At 34.0% G+C, this 21,484-nt stretch overlaps 1 protein-coding gene across 1 annotated transcript in view; it reads left to right on the plus strand.

The window, feature by feature from the left end:
- KIAA0825 (KIAA0825 ortholog) overlaps positions 1 to 21,484 on the plus strand; it is a 199,445-nt gene that overhangs the window by 85,927 nt on the left and 92,034 nt on the right. Inside the window, exons 17-18 of the mRNA XM_066339310.1 lie at positions 1,262 to 1,417; positions 4,553 to 4,647. Coding sequence (XP_066195407.1) covers positions 1,262 to 1,417; positions 4,553 to 4,647 — 251 coding nt within the window. The remainder of the gene's footprint in view (positions 1 to 1,261; positions 1,418 to 4,552; positions 4,648 to 21,484) is intronic.

A 21,484-nucleotide genomic window follows, 5' to 3' on the forward strand; every position in this document is an offset into this window, starting at 1 on the left:
TTCATAGTTGTTTTGTGATGTTGTTTTGGGAAAAAAAAATAAAAAGGTTAATTTGTTTTTCTTCTTTTGGTTGGTTGGGGTATTTTCCCATACACTAAGACAACTTTGTGATTCTCTTAGTCAGACATGACATTTGACTGCAACTAGGAGAGTGACAGTCCTCTTTCTCTTGCCCTTGTTCTTTTCCACTCCTAGCCCCTCCCTTTGTACTAGTACTAGAAATCATTTGGCTTGTTTATCTAGATGAAACCTTTTCTTTTCCCTGGCTGATTTCACAACATATGCTAGTGCCAACACAAGGGAGAAACAGCTACAGTATATGTGGCCTGTAAGTGAACTTGTGCCTTTCAGGTCAGGCCATAGTCGGGTAAATTTAAACAGATGATGAAATTCCTCTTTTAGAAAGACCTACTGAGAGGCACAGGATGCCTTAGTAGGTAGTTTGCATGTTATTCCATGTCAGTAGTACTGCAAATAAGAGGAACATTTGCATCCACCCATCCTAATGACTCACCCTGGGTACTTGCTCCATGTTATGGACTTCATTTTAATAACAATAAACTATTTAATCCAGCAAATGGATGTATAAATGTTTCTTTATCTAGTTCTTCATAAAATGGTTCCATTTAATCAAAACACTTTATTGGCCTGTAATGATGATTTATTTACATAGTAGTCCTAGAAGTGAAAACAGAAAAGATTGTGTCCAAAATAATCATGCATCTGTTACAGTAGTTTATAAAATGGCAATGCAAGTCATACTACTTCTAGTCCTTGAATCCTTAAGCAGCTAAAAATAGCTTTGATGAGTGGGAGAATATTTATTTCCTGTGTTTAAATAACGTGTTCTACATGTTAATCAAAGAATTGATTTATAGTCATATAGTAATTGTTGACTGTTTTCCAAAAACTTTAATTCAAAAGACATGAAAAACATTTGTTTTTCATGTATATATACCTGGCATGTATATGTATTAAATAAGAACTTAAACACGTAATTTGGCAACAATTTCAAAACAATAGTTTAGATCATTCTGTTTTGTCTAAGTTGGGTCTATGTTTGTCAAGGTTATTTCTTGCTCATTGCAAAATGGTAATATTCTTAAAAAGGTTTATATTTTTTAAGAGATGGTTAATTCCCCACCGTATTAAAAGGAACTTCTGTCAAGCATTTTGTAAACTTATGCTTGAAATGTAGGCAAATTTTGCTTTAAAAGCTGGGTGGCCTGTACTATTCTGTGGTTGCTTTTTCTTCCAAAAGGAATATTTGAAAGAGCAGCTGTCTTGTGAGAATTCTTCTGAAGATGGTGTTACCTCGAGTCAATGCCTGCCTTTGACACTGAAGGGGAGAGAAGAGCAGCCTGTCTTCAACCCTTTCCGGGTGTACAGACAATCTTGCATGAAAGTATTCAATCAGGTTTGTGCAAATCTGAAACCTTGGTTATAGTACAGTTTTTACTTGTTGGTCTTATTATGGTCATGATAACGACAAACAATGTATGAAAATGTAATTATTTATGTGTGTTCACATTTGTTGAAGCAGAAAGGAATATAATTTCATGGGAGTCTAATGAGGGTAGCATCTACAATATCATGATGTTTACAAAGACATTACAGTAATTTTATCTTAATTGTTGCATGTAAGAGAAATTAGCATTTACTTACACTTTTACAGTGTTCAGTACACTGAGGGAAAGCCCATCATAGCAATGAGATTCATTACATCTCTGCAATAGTACATAGGGTTAGTCTTAGTCCTTTGAAAAATCACGTCAGAACTCTAAGTTCACATTTAGAATCTTCCTCATGGGTTTTTCACAGATATGTTGAACAGTTAAGTAAAGAATACTTTAGAAATACAAAGATTTTACACAACAGTGAGACTAAGCAAGGGTAAAACACACAAACACACAAAAAGTGCATCCATTTATCTGTTTTTCTTTAAGTCATGCTTGTAATATGAAATCTCTGTGGGAGCATCCCATGACCAATTAATTACACAAAATGCTAAATAGTTTCTGATTCCACTTTGATACTTCAAATATTTTATGCCAATCTTTCTCATATATTCTTAATACGTCATCAATGGTTTTGATTCCAGCATTCATTCAAATACTTGAAAATATGGTATTACATTGACATGAAATTCACTTTACAGACTTGTGTGGAAATGTATCCTTTTTCAGTGCAGCTCTGCTTATACACAGTGTAATCTCCTAGCCCAGTTTTGACTATTTTGATTTATTTCATCAGTTATATTGCTGTAAAATATATATTTCTTTTCTTACTTTTTTAAGAATACTTAATCATTGTCATGTTGCAATAAAAGTGTTAATATCCTGAAAAAGGAGACAAATACCGGTTCCACAAGGCTTCTCAAGGCTTCTCACTCCAGAGAAAGATGCTTTATAGAATCTTTGAATCAACATAATTATAGAATAGCTTCAGTTGGAAGGGACCTTCCAATCAAGAATCACAGAATCACAGAATCACAGAATCACAGAATCAGAGAATCACAGAATCACAGAATGGATGAGATTGGAAGCGGCCACAGTGGGTCATCTGGTCCAACTGTCCTGCTCAGGCAGGGTCATTCCAGAGCACAAGTAATTAGCATTCATGGGCAGAGAATTGTTCCAGATGAATCTTGAGTATCTCTGGTGAGGGAGACTCAACAGCCACTCTGGGGAGTCTGTTCTGGTGCTCGGTCACTCATGCAGTAAAGAAGTTCTTCCTCATATTCAGCCCAGAAGATGAGTGTATCGGGCTGCATCAAAAGGAGCATGACCAGCAAGTCAAGGGAGTTGATTCTGCTCCTCTACTCCGTTCTGGTGAGACTTCACCTGCAGTGCTACATCCAGTTCTGGGGTCCTTGGCACAGGAAGGACATGGACTTGTTGGAGTCAGTCAGAGAAGGGACACCAAAATCTCGAGAGGGATAAAGCACTTCTCCTATGAAGAAAGGCCAAGAGAATTGCAATGGTTTATTTTGGAAAAGAGATGGCTTTGAGGTGACCTAATTGCAGCCTTGCAGTACTTGATGGAAGCTTACAAGAAAGATGGAGAAGAACATTTTACATGAGCATATAGTGACAGGACAAAATGGAATGGATTCAAACTGACAGAGAGTAGCTTTAGATTCAGTATTAGAAAGAAATTATTTCCTACAAGGGTGACGAGGCACTGGAACAGGTTGCCCAGAGAAGTTGTGGTTGCCCCATCCATTTAAAGCATTCCAGGCCAGGCTGGGCAGAGCTCTGAGAAACCTGTCTAGAGAAAGATGTGCCTTACCCAAGGCAAGGGTTTGGAATGAGGTGTTTTTTCAGATCCCTTCAAACCTCAACCATTCTATAATTCTCTTCTCTGATTCTATTTCCAAGCTTAATGATGTTTTTGAGTAGTTCAGTTTCCTTTACCATAAAACAACACATTCGTTTATTGTTGTGGGGCTGTCCATTTATAAAACAGTGATTAATGTATAGCTGAGTGTCTGGTTTCTGATGAAAATTATTGCTAGTGGCTGTATAAGATGCCAGAGCACTGGCAAGGAACCTTTCTTATTCATTCTCTTTCCACTTTCTCAGTGTTTTATTTTTTTCTTGTTACCTTTATTTCCCTTTCTTTCTCTGTATTTCACCTTTGTTTTTCTACTTTACTTTAACATGCATGGCAAAGATAAGGATTAGGGAGTAAATTAAGTAAGGAGAAGGAAAGTGATAAAATATATATGTAGAAGAGGAGGGATTGCAATGATTCTGCTCTCCCAGAGGAACCAAGTGCTGTCTGTAAGAAGAAAAAGATGCATTCAAAGTTGTACTTCACTGTTATTTAGGTTTATTTCCATTGTTTTGACTTGCTTAAACATTTTTTAACTAGTCAGTGTTATCTTAGTGTTACAACAATAACTTTGTACTTATTTCCTCCCAAGAAGATTGAATAATAGTCACTACTCGACCATTGCTGACAATGAAAAGGAATATTATGTATGTTTTCTAAAAATAAGAATATTGTGTATGGTCCTTTGCCTGCCCACTGATGATGCAGATTGCTTTTATGTATTAAGTAAGCAGTATGGAGTTATATTTGTTCATATTGTCTGGACTTAGTGCTGTTTATAATACAACATTAAATCACTTTAGTTATGATACAGGTTGCTTCTTGAATTCAGCTATACCAAATTTTTCATGAGAAAAGTTTTTGCTGACACCAGAAAATGCAAATTGCTGTTACATAAAAATTTACCAACTACTTTGCTTTTTGGGCAAAGAGTAAAGTTCTCAGACAAAGTAGTTGATCAGAATGCCATCAACAGTTGGAAGAATATGGTTCAAAAACTGATTTATCTTTTTATGAATAGTGGCTATATCCCTAATTAATTAATTACTGTTTTATTAGAATAAAAGCCTTCTTCTGTGGACATGATTGATACCATCTTTCTAAGTCCCCATTCTAGACTCCCCTCCTTGGTTAACATATTACAGCTGGGGCTTTAATGTAATGATCACATTAATGCTGATTAATAACTAACTAGTTCCTTGCCATGTATCAACAGTCAGCCATTACTGAATGGAACTGGGATTGGTCAAGCTTGCTGCCAGGCTATTTGGGGCGGAATCAGATGGCCTTCAGGGTGCTGCTGACACACAGGTAACAGGATTTTGGCAAATAATCAAATCTTCCTTTTGTATTTTTGGCTTTGTAATAGTGAACACACAAAGATTTTACTGCTGAAATTTATAAAACACATTTTTTTTAAAATACACAGTTTTAAAATGGAGCAACATTTTTTCTGTAGTGTTTAATCCATACTCAGATTCCTGTTTTGAGGCACATAATTTGTTCCTTCTGAGACATGTATGAGACAGAAGTATATGAATATATGTTGATGTGCACTTAAATAATGCTTTGGAAAAAAATTGGTAACCTTTGCAAACTTCAGGTAAATTTCAGCACAGAATTTAGGCTATGTTTACTCAAGTTGCAGAGTATCTTAAGTTCAGTTGGGGACACGACAAGTGTAGCTAGAAATAGGAAGTGTTTCCTTAATAGTTTTTAATTAATGAAACTTATTCTCATATTTTATTGCCTTTTCACTTCTAAAATGTTATTGTTTAATTCAGAAACATCAATTTCTTAAATTCAGAAAAATTTAGATGGAATTATTTTGAGGAGGGCTGTCTTTTGTTTATTTGTCATTTGTTTTTTTGTTAATATTTGCCACTTGTGAAAACTGGAAAACTTACATCTTGCAAACTAAACTGAAACACTCCCTTCTAAATTCTGAATTCTCCTGATGATACCTAATAAGATCCTGTCAGTCATCCTTTGAACAGGACTGCTCCTCTATCTAGAAACTAGAGTGACAATTTCAAAAGTGTGTGAATTTTCATGTCATAAAGGTTTTCATCCCATTATCTCTATTTACCACTAGCAGTTAGTCTTAAATATTTAATTCTTCCTTCATTTCATATATAAAACACTTGTACAGTCTGCTTTGAGTCTTCCATCTTAATTCAGATAAGATTTCTTCTTTCCCTACCCGAATTGTTCTTTTCCACAAGTTTAATTGCACAAAAAAACATGCCAGCAAAAATTTCTTATTCAGTTCTCTTCTTGATGTCGTTTGTTACCCATTACCAGACAGAATGTGAAACTTCACAAACTTTTTGTGTTAAATGTCAGAGACAATACAGTACTAATTTTTTTCTTTGGTGATTCTCCTGTTGATTGCTATCTCATATCCTTCATTAAAAACGAAGTAGATTGTCCTTTTAAAAAAGAGACTGTTGTAGAAACTCTTAGACTAAAACTGGTTCTTGAACTTCTCTTCATGTTATTGTCATCAATACGAGCCAAAGGGTGCAGAGGACAGCTGTGCTTTGCAGAGGAAATATTTTGTGTGTGGACATTTCATATTCACTGTTCTCTTAAAACACATTTTATTTTTCTTTTGATTTTTTATAGGTGTTAGAAAGAAATAATGTGTATTACTCCTCTGTCCTTCTCTGTATTTCACACCCTTGTTGTATCATTTTTTTTTTAATTTAATAAATTTCCTAATTGTTGTCATCTTTCCTAATTAGAAAATGTCTTCAGTTATTGTCCTTTTACATGGTAAGGAAATTGTCTTCTAGAAGTGATATTATGCAAGTAATTAGTAACTAGAACATTATTTCAACCACTCTACAAAACAGCAGATTGCTTAGATTCACTGTGATCATAAAGTAGAATAGCTGATCCAGTATCTGCCATAGCAACCAGCATTGTCAACACAATTTGCCTTTATGTCACTTTATTTTTATCATAGCTTAAGTGTGTCTGCTCATACTTTCCAGCAGATTAGGACAATTCTAGCTGTTCTTGTGGCTACTTGTTTGCTGCAAGACTCAGGCAAGCCCTGTGTTTAGGTGAATCTTCATGATTCTTCCTAGAACTGGATAAATTTCAGCCTTACTTGTGCTCAAGACCTCATGTTCAAGCTGAATAAGTGCTTGATTATTTTGACCTCCCATTTATGGTGGACCTGGTCTGTTTCTACTGTTTCCCTCCTGAGATGAGTTAAACAAAACCACAGGCAGTACCTGAACTCTGTTAGAACCATCAGTTTATAAGGTGGAGTGCCATATTATTATAATTACTACTTTCTTTGACGCATGCTAAAGCTTTCCCTGAATAGTTATGTCTGTGCAGGCAAAAATATTTTTTCACAGTGATGTTGGAATGATATTTATTTCCTTCTTTTCATATTTCAAGGAAAAAATAGTGTTAATTGCATATGAAGTTAAAAAACCATGGTCTTTCTTTTGAGGAAAAAAAGAAAATGCTTTACAAGGCAAATGCTCCCCTAACCTAGTTAATTACTGAGTTAAGTGAGAGGGTGTTATGAGAACATTGTCCCAGAGCCAGCAAGTGTTAGGCAAATTAATTGGTTGGTGGTTAGGGGAAAGTAAAAGACTTTTAGGACCGGTTAAGAAGGGGATGAATTGTTGTCTACTACTCATTGCTGGCTTCACACAATGATGGGAATCTAATCCATGCATTTCTATGATCCTCAAAGTAAAAAGTGTCCAGGAAATTTTTCAAATTAAGGATGTGATGGTTGTAATGCCCAGAATCCTCTCACTGAGTCCCTCACAGGGGCTTACAAGGGTTTTAATATGTACCCCGAGATAGATAGAAGGGAGGAATACTGACAAGATATTCCTCAGGAGTCAAAACAACAAAAACTTAACTGGCAAACTGGCAAATTGAGAAAATCCAGGAACTTTAGAAAAAGTTTAAAGCAACAGTGAATTGGTACAAAGCATTTGACAAAAACATTAATTTAGCAAGCTCTAAGCCCATTCAATTTAACAAACTTCAACCCATCTGATTTTAATTTACTAAAAAAAAGTATGTGTATATATATTATATATATAGTTTGAGCTGCAAGAATAGAAGTTAAAATGTATTTCTCAATTACACTTGAAACAGTATCTTTTGAAACAGTAATAGGATCATTAACATTCGGCTAACTTATGAACTTGATTTACACAAGTTTCAAAAAATATCCTGCATACTTACACAGATACGTGCTGCTTTTTTAAATGTTGGACTCACTGTTTCATCCTTAGCTACTCCAATAACAAATGGGGATTTCTTTGTTCCTTTAATACATGTAATAAAGCAAGAAGAGCAATTGTTATTTAATTAACCAAATCTCAACTTTTAATTACTTTCCTGCTCATAAAGTTAGAGTTGTAATTGTCTGGCCAAATCAGCGTGTTGAAAGTCTGCAAGAAGTACTTAGCAGTAGGCAAAAAACTGCTGTGTTGTCAACACTGAGGCACAATTGCAGAGCACAGTACCATACATTATTCTTCTTGTTTATGTACTCTTCTTTATATATAAGTTAAATTTATGACCATTTGTTTTCAGAGGAATATCTTGGCAAGTGGTACATGGTTAGGAGATATTATTTTGCTAGGCTTTGAGATGTGACCTGTCTTCTGCAGTTGTACAGCACTTTCAGGTGCACAGAATACATTACAATAATGTAAAGATATTCCTGTCACTATAAAGAGGAGAAAAAAAAGGCATTTTTGTAATATGTAAAGGCATTATCCAATATTGCAGTAATGTGCAGTTCTGAGGAGGAATGACTGTGATTCCCTTTTCTGCACATGGGGAAGTTTCCCAAAGCACTGATGTCTGTGCTGGGACAAGTGGTGATTTAGTTGGAGTAATGTAGATCCTACTACAGGAACACACTGGGAGCTATAGGAACAGACAGAGAAGAACTCATGACTGGCAAATCCAAGAAGTCAGGACCTTCAGAATAGAAAGCTTAACAACTTAATAACTTAGGGGGGAATGGAATGTGCTATGGTACTTACAGTACCTGTGATTCTATGGTAAAAACCATAAGGTGCATCAGGTGAGAAACAGTAACAAGTTTGAAAAACTATAGAAATTAAGACTGCTATTTGTTCAACTGAATAAGAAATGCTATAAAAATGGCTAGACTGAAAATTAGAATATGATTTCCAATAGATAAGCCAATGTAGCTCAAGAAGATCTTTACAGAAAATGTTTATACAGTGATATGAGCTTAAATAGTTTTAAGTTGGAACAGGATAGAGCAAGTATCTAGTCAACATTTGGTGTGTTGTTTTGATAGATATTCTGAACTGCCCAGCAGCTTCTGAAAGTAGAAAACATGGAGATGTTTATATATTAGATTTAAGGAAACTGTAAAAAATTAGTAAGTTTGTTTTTTACTAAAACTGGATAAAATCTGTAGGCTTTCTAGTAGGCTTTGTTGCTACAAGTCATTAATCATGGTCGGTGAAGACCTAGGGTGCCATCAATGCAGTAATCATCACCTGCTTGATGTTGCTATAATTGATGCCTTTATAATGCATATGAAAACATTTGCTGCAAAATATATAAAAACTCTCAGATTCCTTGGACTACAGATTTTTTTCATAACATAGTCCAGGCTGCATTCTTTCTGATGAACTACTGGGCTGTTTACAAATGTGTCAGCTTTTTGGGTAGGTAAAAACTGTCATTAGAAGCAGAGTGCTGTCCTAGGACTGAGAAAAATCTTGTACCTTTTAATAAAGAGGCTTAGTGTCTCTTTATTAAAATCCTTTCAACTGTACTGCCTTTTGCAAATTCATTTGTTAATATAGTTGTGTCATTTGTTCCCCATATTAGAGCTAGATGATAAAATGATGTGTTTTGACTTTGATTAAGCTTAATAAAACTGAACTAAGAAAATCTTTAGAATTTTGAATGATTGCAGGACAAAATTTGCATAGCTCTTGTATATTCTAGTGCATACACAGACACCATCTGTTGCGAATGATAGCCATATGGTGAACTATTTATAGAAAATGCTTATATTCATTGTGTTGATGATTATCTCAATATCCAGAAAATGCAGTTTTAAAATCTAGTTTATCAAATTGTGGAAAAATTTACTATGTGGTTTTGAAACTGAAAAGAATGCCAGCAAACTGCATGTGTTTTGTTGTCTGTCAAAGATTTTATATGAAACTTTACAAAAGCTTAAATCTGAGAAATAAGTGAAGAAAACCTCCAGGGTATCAAAAGGTAGGAAGTTCTCCAACAGTTTTCTCTGTGGAAGAAACAAATGATGGAAGAGCAGTTACTGATGTGATGCCAAGACAGAGAGCTTATCTGTGTGGCAGAGGACAGCAGTCTTACATCTAGTGCACTTTCAGATATGTTAATCTGTCTTCTAAACTGCAGATTCTCTCAGAACATTTGTATCCAAATTTACTGGATATTGGAAATTCATACTGTTGCTACAGCTACAAGTCAACTATTAATGATGTTTGGTGAAGAGCTAGAATGCCATTAATATTGCAGTAATCATTACCTGCTTGGTGTTACTATGTAAATAATGCCCTTATAATGCATATGAGAACAAGCCTTCTAAAATATATGGGAGACTATGAAAGGTAGTGTCTCTTTGTTCCTGTATCAAAAGAAGCAGGTGAAGCAGGTATTAATCCATTATTGTACATCTCTTGGTTAATCACAAAGTCAGGTTTAGACCCTGATGTACCAAAAAAAGCCAATGGGATTTTGTGTAAAATCTCACTTTGACCTTTCTGGGAAAGCAAGGATCCTGTTCCATAAATGAGTTGGTCAATAACAAGGTATATGTCACATCTGTCACCATAGGGATTATCCTTCGTCTGTTTATCCTATTCTGACATAGCTAATCAAACTGTACTGTGACCTTAAAAAATCTGTCAGAAGTAGGCTTAGTTCCCTGCCTGGCACTTTTCAAGCACTGGTGGCAGAACATACATCAGTAAGCAAAAGGGAACAGTATTACACACTAACTGCCACTCAAGCCCCTATCATGTACACAGTTACAGCATGAATTTCACAAGTAAATGAGGTTAAAGATGAGGCTCCCCATATGCAATATACTTTTCTTACTGTTATCAGTCTCTCTCTTCTGCAGATATTGGTTAATCATATAAAAAATATTCTCTAGTGACAATGCCCAACCAGGTGCTAAAAAGATAAGGATTGCCATATCCCATTTAACCTTAATACGAGCTACTTTTTAATATTTGTAAGTCCTTTATGATGAGGCCTTTGCTAGCCTTGCGATACAAAGTGTGTACTTACCAACTCTCTTTTAATTAACAACTATAAAATTGCTTAAATAAAGTTTCATGTTAATTTGATGCTTTTTTCATTACTCAAACCTGGCTTCTAAAAGAATGTGGAAGTAAAATGAATGAAAAAGAAGGAAGTATTGCTGGTACATCTTTTTGCATTCAAAAGTGAAGTAAGCACAGCATATTGGCTAGGGCAGAGGCCTGTGACCCAAACCTCTTTCTTCTAATAATGTCTCACAGTATCTTGGTTCCCCATTTAAATCAGGTCACATTTGTTTACATTTTTATGTCCTTCGATGTGCTTTTGTCTTGGTTTAGGAATGGGACTCCACAATTTAGTGCTACTGCTGAGACTCTCCAAACCACTGCTTACTGTTCTATCCCTCTTACCCCTGCTCCGTGGTGCTATGGAGAGTAGAATTGGAGGCCCAAAACATAAAGATCATGGGTGGAGACAAGAATAATTTACTGGGAACAGCACTGAAAGAATGATAAAAGTAGTGATAGCAACAGTACTAACAACAGACGGTACAAGAAAGAGGCAAGTGACTCACATGGAAGCCTCCTGACAAGAGATAAAATCCAGCTGCTCCCTCCACCCCACTGCACTGACCCAGAAGACAGCCCTTTCCCCAAACCTCAGAAAATTACATAAGGTGGTATAGAGTATAGAGACCTCCAGGTCTCAGCCATGCCCCCACCTGGCTACTGCAAAAATTAACTCTGTCCTGCCCAGGACAGCTTTGGTAGGAATATTACTAGATGTATTCTATGTATTGTATTAATAATTAATTTGAGTATTTATTGTAGAATTCATTGATTCCTTTGTAAAAGTATGTATCTTTTCTTCATAACTATGTGTTTTTGTGTGCTACAAATCATAACTCATAATTCATTGATTCCTTTTATTTATAAAAGTATGTATCTTTTCTTCATAACTATGTGTTTTTGTGTGCTACAAATCATAACTTGAAAGTGTGGCACTTTGGCATTTTATTCACTATCTAATTAACTTTGTGATTGCTATCCTGTGACTTGGGTGGCTTTTCTTAAAAACAAGTATTACCTTTCATTTGCAAATAACTTGCCCTCTTTTCAATCTGTCTCAAATCCTGTTCTCACTAGGGACTCTTAAGTGGAGATACTCATGTTTGTTTTTCTTATCTGCTCTTTTCTCTTTCCTCTTTCAGCCTTCTAATGATCCAAGTTTTCATTCTTAATAGATAACATATTTATATAGTGATTGTAAATGTGATTTAAGTGTAATTGTTAAAAGTGTAAATGTGAGTTAATGGATTCGAAGTACTGACTTTCCTGATTGTACACAGTGGCTTAGCTTCTCGTCTTATCTATAGACTTTCTTGCTACATCTGCAAGGGAAGAGGCTGCAGGACACAAGCCAACAATCTAAAAGTCTGTCTTGTCCATCAAGACATTGTTTCTTTCTTTTGCTGCTTTTAGATGAGGGATTTTTCATCAAAGTTTCAGTAATGTAGAATAATTCAATTTCCATATAGGGATCTCAATTTCTTTGCAAGCTGTAATGAGCTGAGAAATGCAAGTCCCCTGTAAGGTAGAGGGGGAAGTATTAATATCAGAGTTAAACAGATGGAAAATCTGGTCGTGCAAGTCACTTTTTTTTTTTTCAAAAGAAATTTTGAAAATTTCTTTTCACTGCAAAATTAGTCTGTAGCAAAGCAAAGAGTAGAACCTAGCTCTTCTGATTAAATTTTAGATACAAAGCTACCACGTAGTAGCTGATCTGTGGTGGCTGTTGCTATGCACAGTTCCTTTGTGGCAACAAAGGGGAGGTAACTCAGCTTTAGTGAGACCTTAATTCTTATCTCATTTGAATTGCCTTATGCTCATTTTAGGACGTGGTTGTCCCATTAGTTTTCCTCTGAAGGAGGCAGGGAAGACTGTTGCAACCACAATGCAAGTATTGAGTTGGTGGCTGCAGTGCAGATCCCAGACCTTTGTAGCTGTAACTACAAAGTCTCTTAGAGCTATGGCTTTCCCGTTATTGGCTTCTCATGTGGCTTTCCTGGATGTACTTCCTCTGTCCTGCCAGGCTGACACTGCTTAAGAAAGTCTCACAGACCTTATTGCTTCTTCCCCAAGTCCTGTTGTTAATATAAAACTGACCTCAGAAGTTTTACTATCATGATGCAGATAGAGCAAAGTTGGTCAGTTTTCCATAACTCCTAATAGGTTCTGTAAAGTGAGTCATAAAAGTTTAAAATCTGTCTATACACTGTGATTTGGGCTGACTGAGGATTTGACCCAGAAAAATCTTTTGACTGAGATTTTTCTTCTCCTCTTAACTTCTTCTTAGGGTCTAGCAACAAAATTTAGTCTTTGTGAAGAGTGGGAAACCATTGTGCATCCTGCCTATACTGAAGAGGGAATTAAGAATTGTCATTCTAGCAGTTGACACTGTAAAATGTCATTGAAGAAAGCTTTTTCATGTTAGTCTTTAGATTGACAGGTTATGACAAAACTGCATTCATATTGCTTGAATACATCTTTTGTCTAGTTTTACATGCTTTTTGACTTGTCTAGAAAATGACATATTAAGGTTTTCATTAGCCTTAACCAGGTGTGATTTTCTTTATGGAAGATACCTTGGTAGGACTACAGCTGAAGGCAAGTAAACCACTGAAGCTTAGAAATGCCACAGCCCTTCTTCAGATGGTAGCAAAGAATTGAAAGACTCATTAATCAACAGCCAAGTCACAGATGTGATGGCTTTCCTGCAACAGCCAATGGACTGTGAAAGTCACATCCAACATGCAAAACTGTTAAACAATGCACATCTATAAACATTCTTAAACTTTTGTCTTTCCATTTGACTTGAAAAACACAACTTTTTTCATGTTTTCATTATTGATTTCTTTTTTTTTTTAACAAAAATATTTATTTGCTTTCTGAGGAACACTGTTTAGTTTAGGAAAAAAAAAATCCCACTGACACTGTTTTTACCCTTTGTTCATTTTAATACAACAACATATTCATTTAGATGGAAACACATTTTTGATTGCAATGATTAATGTGAAGAATGTTAATATTATACATTTTTATACACAGAAAATGTGCACAGAAGTTTTGACAGAAAAAAAAATAATACAGGGATTTTCTGCATATAAATGGCTGGCTATTTTGTTAATTATTTTCCAGTACTTTCCCCTACTACAAAAATTACCTGGAACAAAGTTTCAATTATACTGTAGTGTTGCAGTGTAGACAGTTGTAAAATGTTTGAAGTGAAATTACTTAGAAGGTTTTATTAGTTAATCAACCTGCACTGGATTTTTCACCTGCACTGATGGGAAAAGCCCATAATAAGAAGCCAAAGAATGAAATCTCCATACAATTTTTCTGCATCATGCTTCCTTAAACTCTCTGGATCCCCTGGAATGAAGGGGAGCCTAGTCAGACGTCTTATACTTCCCCATCTTTTTTTTTTTTTTTCCCTCGGATTATCTTTAAATTGGTATATTCCCTGTGGATAAAAATTAATTTTACTCTGTCAAAGAGCAATGAGTATGAATTTGTTAGAGTTTTTGTGTTTGCTAATTCCTTGGTCTCCTAATTTTTACATTTTTCCAGAAATAAATGTTTGGTATAATAAAAATTATTCTTTAAACTCTGAGGCAGATGAAAACAGTTTCTTACTGTCATCTGGGATGAGTAATTTCTTAATAGCCATAGCCTGATCTTCTGCTTCACTCTTTAGAACATCTGTCTTAGTTTTGATCTTCTTATCCAGAAATTAATTTTAATTTACAATCCACATACTTTGCTTTTTTTATTTATTGCCAGGATTGCCAGTTGCAAAGTTATTTTGCTCTTATTCAGTTAGTGCCTAGTGGCTCAGTAGTACCAAAAGTGCATGTGAAAGACAAGGAAACAATGGTGCTGCATTTATTGCAGCTATAAGGTCTTAGTGGTATATCGAAAACTATTCCTGCTTTGCCTTTACAAGGTTCTGTAAGCAGGTATTTGAATATACCTCTCTTTAAGATATATTTGTAACAGACTTTTTCTATTTACTCAAATATGGTGCTACTGCTTGTTATTTGAGGGCTTGTTAAGGCATATACAGCTATCATGTTGTCGTTTTGGAAAGAAGTGTTGTTATTTCACTTTAACAATGTTTTTTTAAAGAGATTTCACTATTGGGACCTTTCTGTTGTTACTTTTAACTCAGTAATAAAACACCTCTGTAAAAAGACCCACCCTCTAAAATAATACAGAAATTATCCTTTAAATTATACTAATAAAGAGTGTGATAACTGAATTTAAGTACTACCAAACTTCCCACAAAAGTGCTAATGAGATTATATCAGTCAATAAATACAGTCAATAAAATAACTAAAATTATTTCTCTTGGGATAATTACATGGGTAATTTAACAGCACATTTGGATAAAAACTGAGAGTACTACTATCATATAGTTAAATGTCTGTAAATGGTATATATAAAATCAAAGATTTTTTTGGCTTTCAAGTGAAAAAGAAACCTTTAAAAATATGTAGTACTTCTTGAACTGTAAATTTATTTTTCATTTCTGTCTTATTTTTAGCGTTGCATTATTTATTGTTTCATATGGAGTCACTGTCAGATCATGCAATAGAAGCAGTGGACTTTATAGCCCCTAAGTGAATGACAATTGGGTATTCTTTGCATATCACAATGGAAAGTAGTTGTTGCATAAGAAAATTTGATAGAGTGGTCTCAGAATTTTTAGTGTTAAAAATGAATGGTCATTGTTCTCTGTCTAAACTTCAGTGCCATATTGTCATTATTCAGGGTAACTGATGGGATTCATATACTATGAAGTTATGCTCACAGAGCATTCTATGACGTCATGCCCAAGCCTCAATATTTGGACGCTAACCAATCTGAGTTAACCAGCTTTAGGCTATAACTTTCTGAGCAAGAAAAATTCAGAGATACTCATCTGACAAAAATGTGCTGCTTTTTTCTGTTACTTTTTCACCAGGAAAGATATGAGTTCAGAACAAGGTTTGTGTGATCAGGCTTTCATAGTGTTTTTACTGTTGGTAAATACTTTTCATAGAAAATTAACAGATTCTGAAGTCTTTAAAAGACCATGCTTTAGTTCACAGCAACTTAAAGCAGTTGCTCTAATACTTTTAAAAGTATGTGTTATCAGTTTGTTTTTTTACTTATTTTTATTGCAGAAGGAAAGCTCCTCCTTATACCATGATATTTTAAATCTTTCATCAATTTGTGAAATTTCTTAATGTGCTTTTTAAAATTTTTTAAGTTTAGTTTTCTGATTTTAATCTATCGATGCTGTCACATGCTGAATTTTGTACATGGAGTTTAATGACTGAATAATCTTTTTATTCCATACTAAAACATAATCCTGAATCTGCTCGTTCACATCCTTAATGAATTGTCTCTCTGAATTCAGAACAATAACTTCAATTCAACATGTTACGCTAGATTGTTTGCCTGCAGTTTTGAGGCAGGCTACTTAGAATTAACAATGTTACTTTGGCCTGTGTTTCTCATGTATTTAGTTACATATCTGTAATCTGCAAAGAATCATGTGCTCATGCCACAGTGCATGGTCTGTATCTTGTCCATATAAGTACACTGGAAGCACAAGCTACTGAAATTTTAATTAAAATTTGAAAGGTAGCTTTTATGGGGACCTACTAGATAGTCTAATGATGCAGAAATCTTTTGTTGTAAAATAAGGAAAAAGTAAACTACACTATTAGACTGTTCTAGTCCATGCCAAGAATATTTTTGAGAGATTGTTTTTCTTCAATTTGATTCACTTATGATTTATTAGAAATTTTTCTTGAACATCAGTAATATATGCTACATATCTGTTCATATGGGGACAAACCTATATCCAGACAATTTACTGCGTTACTAATTTTGGAACAATAGTGTGTTTAACTGAATCTTTACCATGATTGCAGCCAAGTAGAATTTAAAGAAGTGATGCTCTATATCTCAAGTATATACATGTAATCTTTGGTAATTCTATTATCTATTGGCTTGAAGTAAAAACTGTTAGAACAAGTGAAGTTTAAATGCACTAGTTCCTACCACTGGGCTAAGAAATACCAAAGTTATGGTTTCACAAATTTGATGTCAGATACTCCTGCAGTTACTGTAATAAAGAAATTAGAATGAGGTTTTCCTACTGCAGTGAAATAGCTAAGGAGGAAGGATAAAGGAAGGAGGATAATTTTTCTGTTACTTATAATCCTTTTCTCATTGTTTATTGAAATTATAAATAAGAGAAAACATGTAGAACATGAAACATGTAGAACAAGCTTTCTTGGGATAACTGAATTAATTTTAAAAGAGCTGAGTTTTTACAGGGAGTGTGCACCCTGTGTTTTTTCTTTAATAAAATTTTCTCAGCATCTGATAATGACAAAAATAATGCTTTTATATCTTCTGAAGCAGACTTGTCAAGTTCTCTGTGGCATCTTGTAATTGTGAAAACTAAAGGGTATGTTTTAACTCTCCTTGGTTACGCATCTACATCAGGTTCTTCTCATGCTTATTCTTCTCCGTAGTTTTAAATGCGTGGGAGAATGTGATCAGTGTCCTTTTTATATTCAAAATGAGTCAGCTTCTGTCTCTAAAGTGTCTTATTGTCATGATGTCACTGCATCTCAAGATTTGTGACCTTTTGCTCCATATGGACTCATGGTAGACCTTGTGTTTTTGCAAACTAGATTGCTTTTGTTCCCCTGCTAGGGGGTATCAAAGCCTTTTGGACTAGAGTTTTACATGCTGGTAGGTTTGCAAATAAGTAAATAAATAGAATAAAATTAGTATACTAAAAGAACTCAACAGTAACTGAAAACACCCAAAAGAGACAAACCTAAAGTTTATGTATAATAAGGACCGCCAGATGTCGCAAAGACATTGTTGATGAAGTGGGTTTTTATCCAAAATGTGGCACTTATATGAGGAACAGTAGTATTGTGTTGGAGAATTGCAGAGGCCATAACAGGTCAGTGAAATGTCCTTCAAACATTTGATTTTTACATTTGAGAATGGGCCAAGATGAAAAGATAACCACATATCTGACATTGACATTGCTACCATTTAGACAACCGATGCAATTGCCTTATTCAATGGGCTCAATCAGATCTTTATTACTTTGAAACCTACATAACGGATTTAATTTTGCTGATGTTTTTTCTAATAAAAAATTAAGGTTCTGAGCATTACCATATCACAAAATTTTAGGTGTAAATTTATTATAATATGTAAAAATTCTTATATTCTCCTTGTTCTTTTAAAGTGTCAAATGCTATTAAAAACATTACTAAGAGTACCAAGTAGAATTGAAAGAATTTGAACAGCATGCATAAATCATAGTAAAACAAGTTGAATTTGAAACTAAGTGTTTGATGAATGATTTTTTATTGACACAGAATAAGCATGATAGTGGATAAAGTGATTTTCCTTATTGAGGGAAAATATAGTGTTTTTAAACATGTCTTCAGTATGAATGGAAGCCCTGTCAAAAAAAATGAGCAACGTGTAATATCTTTTAAGAGGTAAATTAACATAAGTATATCACTTAGTTTATGGATCAGATTTTACAACTGAAAAATGTTGGGTTTATTTCTAATGTCATAAAGCTTACATTTAAAAGTTAATATTATTACCTTTGCTAGGTCCTGGAAAAGCCTAATTTTAACTGAGTTAGTGGTAGAATTTAAAGTCTATTTAGAAGAAGAAATGCCAGTGCAGAAAATTAAGCCCAAAATATGTATTCATGTGCAGATCTTAGTCAAATCCCTAGTAATTTATATACTTGAAATACATAATTCAACAAGTAAGCTGCTGTATGCTTGTGTTTAATGGGCTCTGCCTGAGTGTGCAGAAGCTGTCAAGATAAATTATGGAACATGCATCATTTTAGTTTAATTATGACTATTAAAAAATAAAATAAATGCGTGTCTATGTAGTTTTGTGTTGTACATGAAAATCTGCAATCTTTCGTGCTAAGATTGAATTTGATTTTGTTTTGTATGATTCCTGCTGATTTCTCTGTTACTCGGTCACATGTGCATACACCACTTAAACACATGATATATAAGTATAAAAATCATATTGATTAAAATGTTGAAAATCTTCAAAATGTTTATTTGATTTATTTGGAGTGTGTATATGTATAGATACTTACATTTCACTTACATTTTTGCCTTTACATGTTATACATAAAGAAATAAATTAGTTATATAGTTTTGTATATATGTATCTTCATAATTGTTATTAAACAAGTTAAGACTTCCCTCTTATCTCAAATAAAATGCTTGTTGAAAACTGATTTTTGAAAGCAAGCACATCTTTAGCTTTGATTATGGTTCTGATGAATTCTTTCTATTGTAATTGTGATGTCAGTGGAGTTCTGAACTTAATAGGCAATTCCTAACTTAGTAAATATAGTTTCTTAATATTCCATAGATATCAAACTTTCTAATTCTACCTTTCAAGTCTTTGTGTGACAATGGAAGGTTTCTTAGGGCCTTGGCTTTTTAAATGCGAACAGATTTATGTATGTGTTTGTGTACTCTGCTTATCAGCTACATACATATGGAATACTTTTGCCTTGTTTTAAGACTTTATGTATATTTAACCTTTAGTTTAACTAGCAGGTTGTAAGATTTCCATAAGAAATAGATGAGCTTTGAACTTACTGAATGTTATTGGTGTAGCACAATCAATCACTTCTAAGGTTAACGAGAACATATGCTTTAGTTTTAATAGTTATATTGGTAAAATTACCTAGCATGCAAAAGGATTTTGTATCCTGTTCTCTGTACTAAATCAGAATTTACAGTTTTTGAATAGCAGATTATAGGTTTTGTTATCAAAGTTAAAGTGGGAAAAAGACAAATAGGTATTTATACAAACTACTTGTACTGTGTTTAAGATAATTTGTGATACAGTAGCTGTGGCATCTTTCTAGAGCTAAGTTGATCTTCAATATATTACAATTCTCTTGAATGTTTTTACTTTTCTGCATCCTCTTCTGTTATCTTTTAAAAAGAGTTGACTTATATAGATGGTACCCAAATTACATCACTCAATCTCTTTGATGGGATAAAAAGTCAGTACCTGAATGATAGTTTGTCAGCGGGACGGGAGGGTATGCACTTTCAAATGGTAAAAAAAATGCTGTGGTAACAAAAATGGAATCCATCCCTATATTGCATAGCTTCCTGATCATGTCTTTAAACATGATAGTAACAAAGAATATTTATTTGTTGCCAAGGTACTGTAGGATTTATTTCTGAGCTCAAATCCCAGTTATCAAGAAAATTGCATCCTCTTTGTCTCGCAGAAGGGTAAACGTCATCATGGCATATTTAGTTATTTGGTACTATAATATTGTTACCTTGCTTGAAACACATGGTCCCTCTTGATATACAAAAAAAACCTGAATCCATTTCAATAAATTAATAGGTATGAGAATCCAAATCCATCGTTCTTTTCAGAGGTTCACATACATTGTAATGAAATGCATTAGGAGTTTTCTTCACTTGAAATCCAAATGAGACCCATTTTGGCTCACACCCTTGACAGTCTCTATTATAAGCACTGCTGTCTCCTGTTCATGTGTGGCCTTAGTAAAATGCTTCCTTTGTAAGATGCACAGAGACAATATAATGCCATGAAAGATGAAGGTGTCAAAACACCAAGTTAGAAGCAATCTAATCAATGCCTCCTGATTTAGCCTTTGAAGGCTCTCTTCATTAAAAGTCTTTAATTGTGAGGCTTATCTTGAGGTAGAGCTGTTACTTAATATTTTTCAGTGTCATTCTTTGGACAGTCATTTGTACCTTTTAAATGTAATTTCAATATTCATTGTTTCGTAAATTGGATGCCTTGTTAGCAATAGTGGTGGTGTGAATGACTTGCATTCAAGTGATTGAAGGTAGTAGTGTATAAATGCTTGGGTCTCTCCTCCTGAAGGATAATGTGTTTTATTTCTCAGTATGTCATTATAAAAGATGGTTTTCATTATGAGTCTTTTTACTTTAATGTGTAGGAATGCAGGTTAAAATATTTTAAAATTCTGAAAGAAAAGCTTCTATCTGAACCTTTCTGAACTTTTAAAAATTTTCAGATCCAGTGCAAACATTATTAATCCTATCTAAAAGGTAAAAAATGTGATCTCATATTATGTTATTCTAAATACATTTTTAAAAGGTATGAGATGAAAAAAAGGTGGCTTTTTTCTTCACAAATGATCATGAAGTTGGTAGTGGCTGCTAAAAAGCAACTTCTAGAAATCAGTTAAAAACAAAGTGGTTCTGAAAAAAGATAATTTGGAAAACACTTTTAAAATAAAAACTTTTCACCTTTAAACTATCAACTTTAAAAAAATGAAAGCCTACAATACAAGTAATCTCTTTTTTGTGAGCCACATGATAAATATTTTTTTAAAAAGCATGTATATATGTATTTGTGTATGTTGAATTGTACTTAGTACCATGTGTATATGCATGTAACACATATATGTTGTATATCAGTGATTGCATTTTTGTAGTACACTATTTACTTTCCATCTTATAAAAATCTTGCAAGATGTGTTGGAAAATGAACATTGCATGTTTTTATAATCTGTCATGATACCTTCAACTGTCAAATGCCTAGAATATCAGGAAAGCTAAAAATTTCAGATATTGCCCTTGTAAGAATCAACAATTTAAAAAATTTTAACATACAAAAAAGAAGACAAAAATATAAAAAATACAGAACTGTTTTGCAGAAATCTTTGAAAATGGAAAAAGAATTTAGGCAACTTTGACCTG

Source organism: Sylvia atricapilla, chromosome Z (assembly GCF_009819655.1).
Source record: "Sylvia atricapilla isolate bSylAtr1 chromosome Z, bSylAtr1.pri, whole genome shotgun sequence".
NCBI classification, from domain to species: domain Eukaryota; kingdom Metazoa; phylum Chordata; class Aves; order Passeriformes; family Sylviidae; genus Sylvia; species Sylvia atricapilla.